At 41.4% G+C, this 15515-nt stretch overlaps 1 protein-coding gene across 9 annotated transcripts in view; it reads right to left on the reverse strand.

Annotated features, from left to right (window-relative positions):
* Positions 1–15515, reverse strand: part of nf1a (neurofibromin 1a) — a 385105-nt gene that overhangs the window by 84721 nt on the left and 284869 nt on the right. For all 9 annotated transcript variants that reach the window (XM_063031787.1, XM_063031792.1, XM_063031790.1 and 6 more), the window contains 5 exons: positions 13548–13980; positions 11698–12038; positions 6758–6960; positions 5329–5522; positions 1382–1522 (listed from right to left, as the gene is read on the reverse strand). In XM_063031787.1, coding sequence (XP_062887857.1) covers positions 1382–1522; positions 5329–5522; positions 6758–6960; positions 11698–12038; positions 13548–13980 — 1312 coding nt within the window. The remainder of the gene's footprint in view (positions 1–1381; positions 1523–5328; positions 5523–6757; positions 6961–11697; positions 12039–13547; positions 13981–15515) is intronic.

Consider the following 15515-nt stretch of genomic DNA (forward strand, 5'->3'; position numbering starts at 1 on the left):
AATGAAGACAAATCGTGTAAATAAATAATACTGAGCTATCATTATCATCAAGTGCCGTGTTGTATGACATAGGCGATCATGATTGTTCTTGGGGAGAGACTGGATGAACTGGATTTGTTTCTCCCTGGAGCAAAGGTGGCTGAGGGGTGACAAACAGAGGGATATAAACTTATAAGAGGTATAAATAAGGTATATAGTCAGGATCTTTTTTCACAGTTTTTTCATTATATGCCATGGTCTTTCCATGACCATGAATATTCTTGGCAGATTTTTCTATAGAAGTGGTTTGCCATTGCTTTCTTCTGGCAGTGATTTGCAAGATGGGTGACCCCAGCCATTATCAATATTCTTCAGAGACTCTGCTTGGCGTCAGTGGTCGCATAACCAGGACTTGTGATATGCTCTAGCTGTCCATATGACCATCCACCACCTGCTCCTGTGGCTTCATGTGACCCTGATCCGGGGGTGAGGAGGAGGTGCTAAGTAGGTGCTACACCCTGCCCAAGGGTGAACTGCAGGCTAGTGGAGGGAAGGAGCGCCTCACACCTCCTTTGGCAGAGACGCATCTCCACCCTGCCGCCCAGCTATAGAGTCCTTGAAAGTGAGTCTATAGGTTGTGCAGTTCAGCGTTGAGGCTGAGCTGAGACTTGAATGTTATTTAAGTGCTTATTTATCAAATGTGATCTTAGACAATGACTGTCAGATGACTATTAGAAAACACGAGAGCTAGGGTCCTTGTATACCTGAGCTCATGTCTAAGGGTTTTGCAGTCAATGCAAAGATTAAGCCGGACTTATCTGCAGCACCAGTGATCGGAAGGGCAGGGTTCAATTATCTATAAGGAGATTGTCCTCTCCATGATCGCGTGGGTTTCCTCTGGGTGCTCCAGTTTCCTGCCACATTCCAAGGATGTCAGTCAAGTTGTGGGCAGGCAGTGTTGGTCATTGACGCAAACAACACCTTTTGCTCTATGTTTTGATGAACATGTGATAAATAAAGCTGACGAACTGCTCCACCAACTTACGATCGATTAACAGAGACAAGGAGACAAATCTATGACTTCTGATTTGCATGGCTTCATATTTTAATCTCCACTCACTAGACAAGAAATAAAAGATTACAGATGCTGGAATCTAGAGTGAAAAACAGACTACTGAAAGAACTCAGTCAGTCAGTATCTGTGAAGGCAAAGAAATATTCGATGTTTTGGGTAAACATTCCACATCCTGATGCAGTGTCCAGACCCAAAATATCGACTGCTTTTGCCACCAGAGATGTCACTTGAGAAACTGACTTCCACTAGCAGTCTGTTCTTTTGCACCTGGGTATTTAATTTGGCATCCACATATGAAGAACAAATGGGTTGAATCTGGTTCGATACCTTGCTCGAAACAAGCTTGACATTTCCTGATGCAAGTGCCACTGCAGTGTCCGCCATGACCTCTGCCTTGATGGAGCCCAAACCGCCTGTTGCACTGGTCTTTATGAAACTATCGAGAACAACATCAAGCAGGTCTGTGATCTATGGAGAAAAGAAGGGATAAGGCAAAGAAACACATCAGAAAATTAACTCAAGCTAGAAATAGATGTAAATAAGGTTACTGCCTCAAAATAACTTTTTCATCAACATGAGTACACTCCTAGAAGAATCTGAAGTAGATGTGAAGCTGATGGCCGAACCTGGCTATAGAGTAATTACTATAAATCAAAAGGTTAATTCAAAGTACAATCGTGGTAAATTTTTAATCATATTTCAAACCAGCTATAAAAAAGGCAAGACAGCGGTTATATCTTACTACGAATTAGATCAAAAACAGTTGAAAACTTCTATAGGTTTTATGGAGAGCATTCTGACAGGCTGCATCACTGTCTGGTACGGCGGGGGGGGGGGGGGGCTGCTGCACAAGACCGAAAGAAACTACAGGAGTCGTAAAATTGGTCGATTCTCTGATTAACATCATCAGATTCTAATTTGTGAATTGCCTGGTCACTACATAATACAAAAACGACTTTAGTCCTCAAGGATGCATCAGTACCATTTTAATCCAACTGATATTGTCAGTTTTACAAAAATAAAAGGCATAAAATGGTTTTCGTTATTCCACATCTCCTCGTTCTATTGCTTCCTTCCTTCCTCTCTAAGAGACACTCAGCTCTTATGAGCTGGTATTTTAGGATGACTCCAGGAATGAAGGGTTTAACATATGAGGAGTGTACAGTGCTGGAATTCAGAAGAATGAGCGGAGATCTCATTGAAAACTACTGAATGGTGAAAGGACTAGATAGGGTGAATATGGAGAGGATGTTTCCTATGATGGGGGTATCCTAAACCAGTGGTCCCCAACCACCGGGCCGCGGACCGGTACTGGGCTGCAAGGCATGTGTTACCGTGCTGCGAGGAAACGATATGATTTGGCGATATGAGTCAGCTGCACCTTTCCTCATTCCCTGTCACGCACTGTTGAGCTTGAACGCACGCAAGGTCATTACCCGCGCGTCATCCATGTCAGCACAGGAAGAAGATCAACTCCTCGAGCTTGCAAATGATGGCGGGCTGAAAAGTATGTTTGACATAGCATCTCTGCCGGCATTCTGGATCAAAGCCAAGGCTAAATATCCTGAGATAGCCACGAAAGCACTGAAAACTTTGCTTCCATTTCCAACATATCTCTGCAATGAATGCAACGAAAACTAAATGGCGGAATAGACTGGACATAAGGAACCCCCTTCGAGTATCGCTGTCTCCCATCACCCCTCGATGGCACCGTTTTGTTGCAGGGAACAAGTATTCGGCCCAGGGCTCCCACTGATTCAGCGATATTGGTGTGTTGCAATGATTTTATATGTTCATACGGGGAAAATATGTGCTGTGTGTTTAATATCCAAACGTTACTTAAAATGTTATGATGCTATTGACTTATAAGTGACTTATATAACCATATAATAATTACAGCACGGAAACATGCCATCTCTGCCCTTCTAGTCCGTACCGAACGCTACTCTCACCTAGTCCCACCGACCTGCACTCAGCCCATAACCCTCCATTCCTTTCCTGTCCATATACCTATCCAATTTTTCTTTAAATGATAATATCAAACCTGCCTCTTACCACTTCTCCTGGAAGTTCGTTCAACACTTACTTCAAGCTCCCCTGTCCTCCCCTGATAATTGACTTATCACTATATTCATGCAAGGAAAATATGCGCTGTGTGTTTAATATTAAATTCGTTAGATAAACCCTTTTATAAACAAAATTGAGTGTATTAGCCACTTATCACCTATATTCCGGTCGTGATTAACATCTCCCCCCCCCGAAAAGAATTGCCAAAAACGATTTGTAGAAAAAAATCGGCACGTACACGCATGCGCACTGGTGCCCGCACAAGGCTTCATGGTCATTGTAGTCTTACTGGGGGTAAACACAATGTATTTGACTGCTACACTTGTCTGTTGGCAACCCTACTCCCCCACCCCTGGGTCGGCCAGTCCGCAAGAATATTGTCAATAATAAACCTGTCCACGTTGCAAATAAGGTTGGGGACCCCTGTCCTAAACTAGAGGGCACAGCCTCAAAATTGAGGGGTGACCCTTTAAAACAGAGGTAAGGAGGATTTTTTTAGCCAGAGAATGGTAAATATGTGGGATCCGGGCTCTGCCACAGACCAAATTTGTGCGTATATTGAAGGCAGAAGTTGATCATTTTCTGATTGGTCAGGGCATCAAAGGATATGGAGAGAAGGTTTATGGGGTTGAGTGGGATCCGGGATCAGCCATGATGGAATGGCGGAGCAGACTTGATGGGATGAATGGCCTAATTCTGCTCCTATGTCTTATGGTCTTATAGAGACTCTGTGCTGAGGGTAGTATCTGTAAAGTATTCTGATTCAGCAGCCTATTGGACGTAATGCTGAGACTTTGTAAAGCATCGGAGGGGTAGCGGGAGAGGGAAGGGAGGGGGGAGGGGGAGAGGGAGAGAGAATTTTCATCCATTGAATTGTGGGAACCTAAAACTCATTGTCTTAAAAGGGATACAGTAGATTCCAATCAATTGGGCCATTGGTTATCAGGGCAGCCACATATTTGGAACAACCCTTAAAGAATAAATTGAGAAAATTGCCAGGATTCCCTTCATTTATTTGGAAGACTATTCTGCTTAATTGGGTCAGGATACTGTTGCCAAACAGTTTCTAACTAGCATCAGTCTCATGCACTTGTGTGACCGTTAGTCACCACACTGTACTTCGAGCAAACAGTTCTTAAATAGAGTCAGCTGCATGTGTTTGTGTTCACAAAGAAGTGAATTTTGTCAGTGATAGTTGGAGAGAAATAAACATTAAGCCAATTTAGAACTGTTTTGAGCACTGTGGTTTCAAGCATTCAGGCTTGGAGATGCCAGAAACACCGTGAGTGAAAATGAAACGATTTTATACTTCATCAAGTTTTGAACTACGAAGAATTTGAAGATTTGGAGGATGCAATCGTTGAAAGCATTGTATGAAGGTAGTCCAGCATCTGTACTAGGTGTCTGCACTGATTTTGTTAATTTGCAGTCAATCAAAAGAACGCGGCAGCAGACACTGGATGAATTCCTCTGTCAATAACTATTAGGAACTAATACAGTTCATAGCAGTGCAGTAGTATTGGTAGTGTTCTAATTTGTTCTGTATTTCATTTAAATACATTACTCAATTTCTCTTTTTTTTAGACCTTTTTAACTATTCCCATGAAACTTCTGCTAATTGGGGCAGCGCATAATTGGGTCAAAGTGCACTGGTCCCAATTAACTGGAATCCATTGTGTTGTAAGAAACTTTAAACAGGTGCATTACACATGAAGAGGTGTAACCTGCAGGGCTAAGAACAAGGGATGTGAAGAAAAATCAACTCAAATTCCATGTTTTGCTGGCATGGAAATGATGGACTGAATGGCTTGGTTCTATGCAATAATTTGATAGCAGAAGACCATAACAATGAGGTTCTACAGCCAAACTGCATGCCAACATATCAAATTAGGAAGGTGTCAATGGTTACAGGGAGAAGGTAGGAGAGTGGGGTTAAGAGGGAAAATAAATTAGCCATGACTGAATGGCAGGGCAGACCTAACGGGCTAAATGGCCTAATTCTATGTCTTATGGTCTTATATGATCAGATTGCATATGCAGTGACGAAAGGTAGGAAGATTTGCATTACCCTATAACTTCTGGAAACAGGTTTGTGAGTTTAGCAGTTTTATTATTTGAGTTCTGATAGTCATGACTGATTTTAAAATGGTCAGATGTGATTGTGAACGAGTAAATTTGGTGGCATTTCAGAGGAATCATAGTGGTACCTGGCCAAGGCTGCCCCAGATTTTCGCCTGGATGGAAGGGTACATTTGCTTCTCGTTAATCGTCATTGTGATCAGCTTGTCCAGGATGGCGGTAACCCGCTGACGTTTGGCGTCATCATTGTGCTTACAGAAGCGAACTAGGTTCAACAACCAGGGTGTCATGTATTCCAGACAAAGATGCTTCAGCTCAATACCTGCAACAAAGAGAGCCAGTTAAATTTGGAAACTTTTACATCCTGATCAATTTCTTCATCAAATGCGAATGATGACATCTCAGTCTGCATTTAGTAGTAGGTTCGGTTTGTGCAGTTTATTCCCATGTTGGTTTACAAGTAACTTCAGATGATAATCTGTTCAGTTATAACTCCCACACCAGTTCCCATGTCCCATGAGTCCTCCAGAGCAGATTTACCACTCTCTGGATGCCCCAGTGCAACGACACACCCGGACCGCACAGCCCGAAGCCGTTCTCAACCTCACCAAATCGGCTCAGCACTTGGAGTGATCCAACCTTGTGCTCGGGTTAGGTGGACAGGCATCAAAACTCTTCTACATCAACTCCTCTCTAAATCGTTCACTCCAACAGTTACGGTGATAACAACTCTGCGGCTGTCTCTTGAACACACTGTTGCATTCTGCCACGGCCCATCCCTCGAATCAGCTTTGCCTCTGCTTGCTTTTGTCATTGTTTGTGGTGATAGTTGACCACAGCTTACTTCAGAAAAGGTGTTAACAGTAATGTTTCCAGTCATATTTTTTGCCTTCTGATCTACCAGTAAGCTGGCACACATCTTCAGTAGCGGCATTTGAGACATTGACCCTGGTTCCAGGCTCTCCAATCAGAGGAAACATTATGAAAATCAAAATGCTACAGGCGCTGGAAGTCTGGAATGGAAACAGAAGGTGCCGGATACATACACAAATGATGAAGTCCCAATGAAGGGTCTCAGCACGAAATGTTGACTCTTCATTCCTTTCCACAAATGTTGACTGACCTGCTGAGTTCCTCCAGCATTGCTTGTGTGTGTGTGTTACTCCGAACTTCCAGCATCTGCAGTATCTCGTGTGTTTATGAAATGCTGAAAACACTCAGCAAGTCAGGCAGCACCCATGGAGATAACAGTCTTCAGGTCTTCATGTTCCAGCATCTTCACAGAATGAAATAAATCCCTGTACTTGCCTTACTCATCCAAAGACATTGAATTGTAACTTGGCTGCAAATTCAGAACAGATCATTCTCCAATACATTTCTCAAAGAAATCAGAATGGGGAAAGTAGGTAAAAGGAATTATGGAGAGTGTATTTCAAGCATCGAAGTTTCACTAGTCTGGCCTTCAGGTAGAAGTCCAATACTTTTCCCAATCCATCACCCACTTGTTTTTAATTGCAAGAAGAAATCAGCAAGTTTTCAAAGCAAAAGAATGCTTACTGGATTTGCTGAAGCCCGAGATGCATTCTTCAAGAAACTCCAGTGTCAGGTGGGGTTCATTTGCTGCCAATGTTTTACTGATGGAGACAATGAATAATGTGTTGTTTGCAGGGATACAGAGTCCAGATGTCTCCAGCAACTGACCCTCAATTTTCAGATTGAAGGTGCATGTTAAGGCACACAGGAGATTATAGGCAGCAGATCTAAGGAAAAACACAAACATTAAAATGAAATTCAAAACTGTGTTAAAGTAAAATATTGCATGTGCACATCACTCAACACTGGTTCCAGGCATTTTTCTCCTCAGTTTGAGAACATCCTTTCTATAGTCAAACTCACTGTAACCTATTCAAAACAACAAATATATACCAGTGGGTTATGACAAGAGGAAGATGCAGGTACTCTTAACTGTTGCCCAGGATCAACACTGCACAAATCAAAATAAGGTTCTTATTATACAGATGACTGATATGAATGCCGCATCACAAAGTTGTTTTCCATTTCACAAAGAAACAAGTCTATCCCTACACCCAACAACACACACAAAATGCTGGAGGAAATCAGCAGACCAGGCGTCATCTATGGAAAAGAGTAAACAGTCTGTGCTCCCAGTGTGGCCTCCTGCTTATTGGTGAGACACGACGTAGATTGGGAGACTGCTTCGCCGAGCACCTACGCTCCATCTTCCAGAAAAAGCGAGATCTCCCAGTGGCCACCCATCTCAATTCTATTTCCCCTTCCCATTCCAACATGTCAGCCCATGATGAGGCCACACTCAGAGTGGAAGAGCAATATCTTATATTCTGTCTGGGTAGCCTCCAACCTGATGGTATGAACGTTGATTTCTTGAACTTCCAGTAATTGTTCATCCCTTTCCTTTACCATTCCCCATTCCTGTTCCCCTCTCTTACCTTTATCTCCTTACCTGCCTATCACATCCTTCTGGTGCTCCTCCTCCTTCCCTTTCTTCCATAGCCTTGTGTCCTCTCCTATCAAATTCCCACTTCTCCAGACCTTTATCTCTTTCACCAATCAACTTTCCAGTTCGTTACTTCAACCCTCCCAGATTCACCCATCACCTACCACCTTGTGCTTCTTCCTCCCCTCCAACTTTTTACTCTAGACTTCCCCTCTTTCTTTCTTCTTGATGAAGGGTCTCACCCCAATATGTCGATTGTTTACTCTTTTCCATAGATACTGCTGCTGAGGTCCTCCAGCAATTTGTGTGTGTTGGTTTTGGGTTTCCACCATCTGCACAATTTCTCATGTTGGTGGCCATATACCCAACAACCTGGCAGCAAGTTATCTTCTCTTATTGATTCACACTGCCTGCTACTTTCTCCTCCTTTTCCACCATACTTCCCTTTGCCTTGACCACTGCATCCTTGCTATCCTTTTCAATGACACACTCATTCTTCCCCCTCTCACCCACTCATCCAGCTTCAACAAGCAGTCCCACCAAGGAACGTGTCCACATTTCATCCAAAAATGTCAACAGTAAGTTTGAAATGGTGACCAGATGCATGAAAAGCAGACAGTGAGCATGTTTATGGGTGGTTTACAGTGAAATCTAGATTAATAAAATCTCAGAGGGAACAAAGGCGACGAATATAATGTATTGGATGTAATTACAGAGTAGAAATTTTTTACAATTCTTCACTTACATTTTAGAAAATTAACCATTTTTGAGGATGTACCCTCAACCAACTCAAATGCTGGTTCAGATAGATGGATTTTATGACACTAGTGAGATAATTTTGCCAACTCAGGAACAGCACAAGTTTAGTCAGACTGACCTCATTTGGCTGAGATGTTGATTCAGAGCCAGTCATGCCTTCCTTTCTTTTTATATCTCATTATGTATAACTCAGATCCTTTAGAATACTTTAACCAAGTAGATGTTGTCCATATGATAAAGCAGCACTTTAGCTTAAAGCAACTACCTGGACATATGAATAGATCTAATATAAAGTATAAACTATTTATTTTAATGCTCATATTAAGAACTGATTAAATTTGAAATCTATTTTAGATGATACGCAGGACTGGTCAGCAACTGTCAGCAGGCTGGATGGAGAGCGAGGTGTCTCCCAGTGGAGGTTGGTTGTAGGGGATTCGTAGCCCGTTCTTTAGTTAGAGCCTTCAGCATTTTGGGCATCGAGGGAGAGAGGAAGAGGAGTCATAAGTAGCTAGCCATCTGGACACAAGCTGGAGTCTGATCAGCCCCGGCTGGGTCACCTGGAGGAGGTTGTATGATGTTGAAAGACCCGAAACACCCGATGATTCCAGGAACATCACTGAAGATGTGTCCAGAAGCATCAATAGATATAAGCACACAGCAGATAGCTCAGGGGTTCCCAAACTTTTTTATGCCACGGACCAATTATATTAAGCAAGGGGTCCGTGGACCCCAGGTAAAACCTGCACATTTTTCTCAATCCTTTATAATAATACAGATGAAGATCATGTGACCTTTACCTCTATTTATAGCTTATCAGTAAGAAGTGTTATTTCTTGATAGTAAAGATATATGCTGTCACAAAAGAAGAACACACCCAAATTTACACTAGATTCTTCATTCGGTAATTTTCAATATTCTTTTGGGGCCCAGATTCTAACAATACTGGAGTCTATTCTGCAGCTCTTGTTACTCTCCCTCTGCATCCCAGCTTGGCTGAACAGAGGAACGCTTTCAGTAATAGACTAAGACAACTGCACTGCTCCAAAAAGCAACATATGAGGTCATTCTTACCCTCGGCCATTAGGCTCTATAATGAGTCAACCTATAGCTGGGGAAGTGATGACTTCCTCTCCTGTTAGACTGTTTGAGGTAACTTTTTTTTTAATTCTTTCTTATTTCTCTTCTAATATTTGTATATCTGTGCACTTGTAATGCTACTGTGACAGTGTAATTTCCTTTGGAATCAATAAAATATCTATCTACTTTCATCTTGTGCTCTCACAGTATGAAGGCATCATTGACAAAGGCACCGTTTATTGTCCATCTCTTACTGTGACCCTCGAGCTGAGTGTTTTTTTCTGGTTTGCTGAACCATTTTTTTTGTTTGGCATCACACCACCATGTGGATTTAAATTACATTATTGTAATATAAATCCCAGAACTAACATAACCTTTTTTAAAAAAATTCCACATCTGTGTATTTAATGAAACTTAGCTCCCCAACTATCACGATAAGGAATAGGCTTCTGCCTCAAGATCACTCGCCAGACTTCTGGGGAAGCAGTCCAATAACCACCACCATCCTATGATAAGACCATAAGATATAGGAGCAGAATTAGGCCATTTAGCCCATTGTGTCTGCACCGCCATTTCACTGTGACAGATCCATTTTTCTTCTCAGCCCCAATCTATAAGACGATAAGATAGAGACAGAATGAGGAATTCTGCTCCTATATAAAATTTGTTCTCTTTTCATATCCATGCATTTATTGGCCTTGAATCGTGACAAAGGCTTTACACCCAAGACCACAATAGGCAAGCTAAATTAAGTCACGATGACCTACAGTAAGGTGCATCATGCAGTATCTGATCCAGTATGACCATAAGACATAGGAGCAGAATTAGGCAATTCAACCCATTAGGTCTGTTCTGTCAGTCCATCTTGGCCAACTTATTATCCCTCTCAATTATTTTCTCCTGTCTTCTCTCCATAACCCTTGAAACCCTTACTAATCAAAAACCTATCAACTTCCACTTTAAATATACCCCATAACTTGATTTTTGCAGCTGTCTATGGCAATGAATTCCACAGGTTCACAACCCTCTGGCTAAAGAAATATTTAATCATTTCTATTCTAAATGGATGTCCTTCTAGTCTAGACCTCCCAATATTCGAACAAAATTATATCTGCTAAATAGAACGAAATTAATTTTAAAATATGTAAAATATCAAAATCGTATTTTCTTCTTCCAGAAAACCCAATGTATATATTTTGTGTTTTTCAGGATTAGCTTTGGCCTCAGACAAGCATCCAAAAGTTTGACTTTATGGATTTCCAGTGTCTGAGAACTGACTCTTTCGACAGCCGGATGAAGATCAGCATTGAAGGCAATACTCAAAGCTTACATATTATTATCGAAAATTTCCACTTCTACACATTCAGCATAACTCACTACCTCTTTCACTCAGTGTCCATATATCTTACAGAGATAAAGCAGGAACTTATCATTGGTAACAGAGAACCTTCACATACATTCAGTGGCCACTTTATTAGGTAGACCTGTGCACCTTTTCACTACTGCAAATATCTAATCAGCCAACCAATGTGGTAACAATTCAATACATAAAGGCAAGCAGACATGGTCAAGAGGTTCATTTGCAGTTCAGACCAAACATTAGAATGGGGAAGAAATGTGATCCAAGCCACTTTGACAGTGGAATCATTTTTGGTGCCAGATGGAGTAGTCTGAATATCTCAGGAACTGGGGCTGCCCTGGGATTTTCACGCACAACAGTTTACAGAGAATGGAGTGAAAAACAAAAAACAGAATTCAGCGAGAGGTAGTTCTGTCAGCAAAAATGCCTTGTTAATGAGAGAGGTCAGAGGAGAATGGCCAGAATGCTTCAAGCTGACAGTAAGGCAACAGTAACTCAAATGACCACATGATACAATAGCGGTGTGTAGAAGAGCACCTCTGAATACACAACACATCGAACCTTGAAGCAGTAGAAGAACACACCAGGTTCCACGTCTATAACTAATAAAGTGGCCTCTGAATGTATCCTACCAATAAAAGAGAAACATCATTGGTAACTGACAGCCTTCACATATGTGAACATCAACTGTAATGGAGAAATAGCTTAAAATTCACATTGTAGAAAATTTTCTTTTTGGAACTATTTAAAACATATTGGACTTTTCAAACTACTGGAACTTAGCAGTGTTAAGTCAGATAATCAAAAGGAGACATAACGTACCGCAAGCTTGGATCAGAGCTCCCGAGATTCAGAAGTGCTATGTTCAGCAGGGTTCCTGGAACATCCTTTGGTCTTATTTTAGTGTGCTGTGGGATGGAGTCTGGCTGTGACAATTCCCAGCGTGTCCTTATGTGGATAATAGATTGGACTATTGCCTCGCATTCTTGGTGCATGAACGTTAGAGGAGTGCCTTGATTGGCAATAGTTAACGTAAATTGGCTTTCATCTACCAAGCAAATTTCCTCTATTTCTGAAGCATAGTAAATATCGTTCAGAAACACAGACTGGCCAAGCACCCGGGTCCGCTCTGCTGACGTCACCTGAACTGCAGTGGATCCCACCTAGTTTATAAGGAAGAAGATGGAGCTAAAACTTTGGACCACAAACATCGTGAGTAGAATACTATCAACATTTGCAAAGCATTTTTCAATGATGTTTCAATAAAAACTCTGATGTTAACTTTTTTTTAGAGATATAGCATGGTAACAGGCCCTTCTGCCCAACAAGCCTGCATTGTCCAAGTACACCAAAGTGATCAATTAGCCAACTAACCCATACATTTTTGGACCATGGGGGGAAACCAGAGCACCTGGAGGAAACCCATGGGATCATGGGGAGAATGTCGATCTGGAGTAACCATTTTTTTTTTGATCTGCTTTATTCTTTGTTTTGGAAATGACATTAAACAATCTTGAATGTACAAATTTCTTGCAGACAGTGGCCGAATTGAACCTATGTTACTGGCATCGTAACGGCGCTGTGCAACTGTGTCACCCCTGTGCCTATCTGACATATAGCAACCTTTTGGATGCCCTTAGCCAATAAGGAAAGCAAACTTAACTTTCACTTTCTTTTTCAATCTTGCACTTTTTTTGACCATGTTAAATTTAAATATATAGATTTTGGGTCTTGTGTCACCAAACCTTATTATGGAGAGGGAAGATAATCATCTTGCTTATTTACAGTAGTTGCATTTCAAGCTGCAGATTTTATTATACAATTCAAGTGCTCCCTTCTCAAGAATTAAGTCCTGCTCTCAGATAAGCTGTACCTCCCCAAGCTTCAGAATCCCCAATCTGACCATTAGTAAGAAATTCATGAAAGGACCATCACTCCCTCCCACCTATGACGACCAATGTCTAAAATGACTAAAATGTCAATGTCCTGACTAAAATGTCAATGTATCGGGTCAAAACTGTATTTTTGACCTGGGAGTTGACAGAGGAGTCAGATGGCCATTATAAAGAAGGAGGGGTGAGACAGAGGCCAGTAGGTGATAGATGGACTGAGGAGGATTGAAAAATGATGGGGGCAGATTGTGCCAGGCAGAGGTAAGGGTAGGGGACATAGAACAATATGGCACCTGTCGACCCATGATGTCAACACATAGCACAACGCTAAATTAAATCAACTTTTTATGCCTGATCGATATATCTCAATTCCCTACATATTCGTGTGTCTGTCCAGTATCGTATCGTCCACTACCCCAGACAGCCTTTTCCAAGCAACTGCCACTCTGTATGCAAAATCCTTGCCCTGGACATGTCCTTTAAACTCCTCCCCTTTTACCCTAAAGGCATGCCCTCTAGAATTCGACATTTTACTCAGGAGGAAAAAGGATTCTGACTGTCTATCCTATCTATGCCTCTCATTACTTTATGAGATTCTGTTGGGTTTCCCCTCAGCCTCAGATGCTTAAGGAAAAGAAAACAACAACCAATGTTTATCCAGCCCATCATTATTTCCTTAGCAATATGCTCCTGGATATTTCAACCATAGTAACTTGCAGCACAATACCACCTGACTTGATATTCCTACCAGGAATGTACACTGAAGGAAGAATTTCCTACCTTGATGGAAACCTTGGTGTCTTTATGAGCCAGCTTTAGAGCATTGTGAAAAACTTTGAGATCCTCCTCCAGCGCCAGAGTGGCAGCAGGAAGCTTCTGATGATCTGGCTCAATATGCTCCACAAGCTTACCAGGCGAATCAATGAAGATAAGCTTTTTGCTCCCCTTGAGTCCAGTGAGAAGGCGCTCATGATACTTTGTGTACTCCCTCACCCAGGAGTTACAGTTGTAGATGTAGACTGCAGCCACGTTCTCATAGGCCGCCCCAGGGAAAACCACGAACCATTTGGAAAGGAAGTCTGTTTTGAAACGGTTGCTGGGTCCTGCGTGGGTTAGGTCCACAACAATCTCATATGGCTTGGCATAATATGGCTTCAGAGTTAGGAGGACATGATAGATGAGCAAGTCACCATTTATCTGCCCAGTCTTAAACCTGTAGGAGGAAAATGAACAGGTGGATAAATACTGTTTGGGAAAAGAAAATCACTTTAGCAAATGAGCAAATTCATTGTCTATAAAAGTTCTATTGAAGATACCACGCGCACGCACACACACACACAAAACACACACACACACACACACACACACACACACACACACACACACACACACACAACATTCTGCCATCATTCAGAGATATCAGGATTGGTGGAAGAGCCTTGGCCGGCAACATCGACTGCTTATTCCTTTCCATAGATGCTGCCGGGCTGCTAAGTTCCTCCAGCACTCCATATATGATGGAGACATGATGGCACTTAAGAGTAATACTCGAGTACTTCAAAGTACCATTTATTTTAAAGGAATGGGGCTGTGATTACTATTCTGGTTTCACTCGGAGACTCTGCATACCACGTGGTCCAAAAGCACAAGAATCAAAATAAACCAGGTACATCAGTCAAACAACTACAAAAACATAATCAATTTTGATTGGAATTGGTAATGCAATGAAAATTATTCACAATTAATAGCAAACTTTCCTACACAGCAAAATGAAAATAAGTTGGACACCAAGAGGATGCTTGGCTCATCAAGTTTTGGTCTAAGCAAACTTTTCTGCAAACTCAGATGTTTTTTATCCCCATAACTACCTCTTACGGAATTAGCAGTTTAATTTAACCACTACTTACAAACTTCCTTCTTTTTGGCATATCATATTTTTTGGGTTTTTTTTAGCATCTACATCTGGTGAGGCTCTTGATCTGTGAAACAGCATAGCTGACCGCCCATTTACAATTTCAAAGCAAGATGTGTATATTTGTTAGATTAGAACATAGAACAGTACAGGCCCTTCCGCCACAATGTTGTGCTGACCTTTAACCTACTCTCAGATCAATCTAACTCTTCCCTCCCACATAATCCTCCATTTTTCTATCATCCATATGCCTATCTAATGTCCCTGATGTCCCTTTACCATAAGACAGAGGACCACAGGAACAGAATTAGACTATTTGGCCCAACAAGTGTGCTGCCAGCATCCTGGCAGTGTGTTCCATACACCCGCTACTCTCTGTATAAAAAACTTAAGATACCCCCATATACTTCCCTCCAATCACCTTAAAACTATGTCCTCTCATATTAGCCATAAATTAAGTAATAAATTTGGTTATTAGTTCTTACTGTGTGGCTATTATCCATGAAAGTATGTCAGTTTTCACAATTGGAATGTATTTCATTTATGTATACATTTTTTTTGGCTAAATCTTGTAATTGGCTTTAAAGGCTCGATTTTTATCTTTAGCTTCCCATTCCTACATATTTTCATCTATTCCAACAAATACCCATTCCAGCAAGGGCTGCAACTTAAAAAAAAGGCTTCCAAATTGAATTTTATTCTTCATCCATTTGTCACTCACTACACCTTTCCTCTGCTTATCCAAATAAACAACAACAAAATATTGTTTGCGTTTAAAAACAACAAAATATCTTTGTTCTGCTTTAGAAAAAAGGCATTAAGGCTACTTTCCAAAT

Source organism: Mobula hypostoma, chromosome 23, assembly GCF_963921235.1.
Source record: "Mobula hypostoma chromosome 23, sMobHyp1.1, whole genome shotgun sequence".
NCBI lineage: Eukaryota > Metazoa > Chordata > Chondrichthyes > Myliobatiformes > Myliobatidae > Mobula > Mobula hypostoma.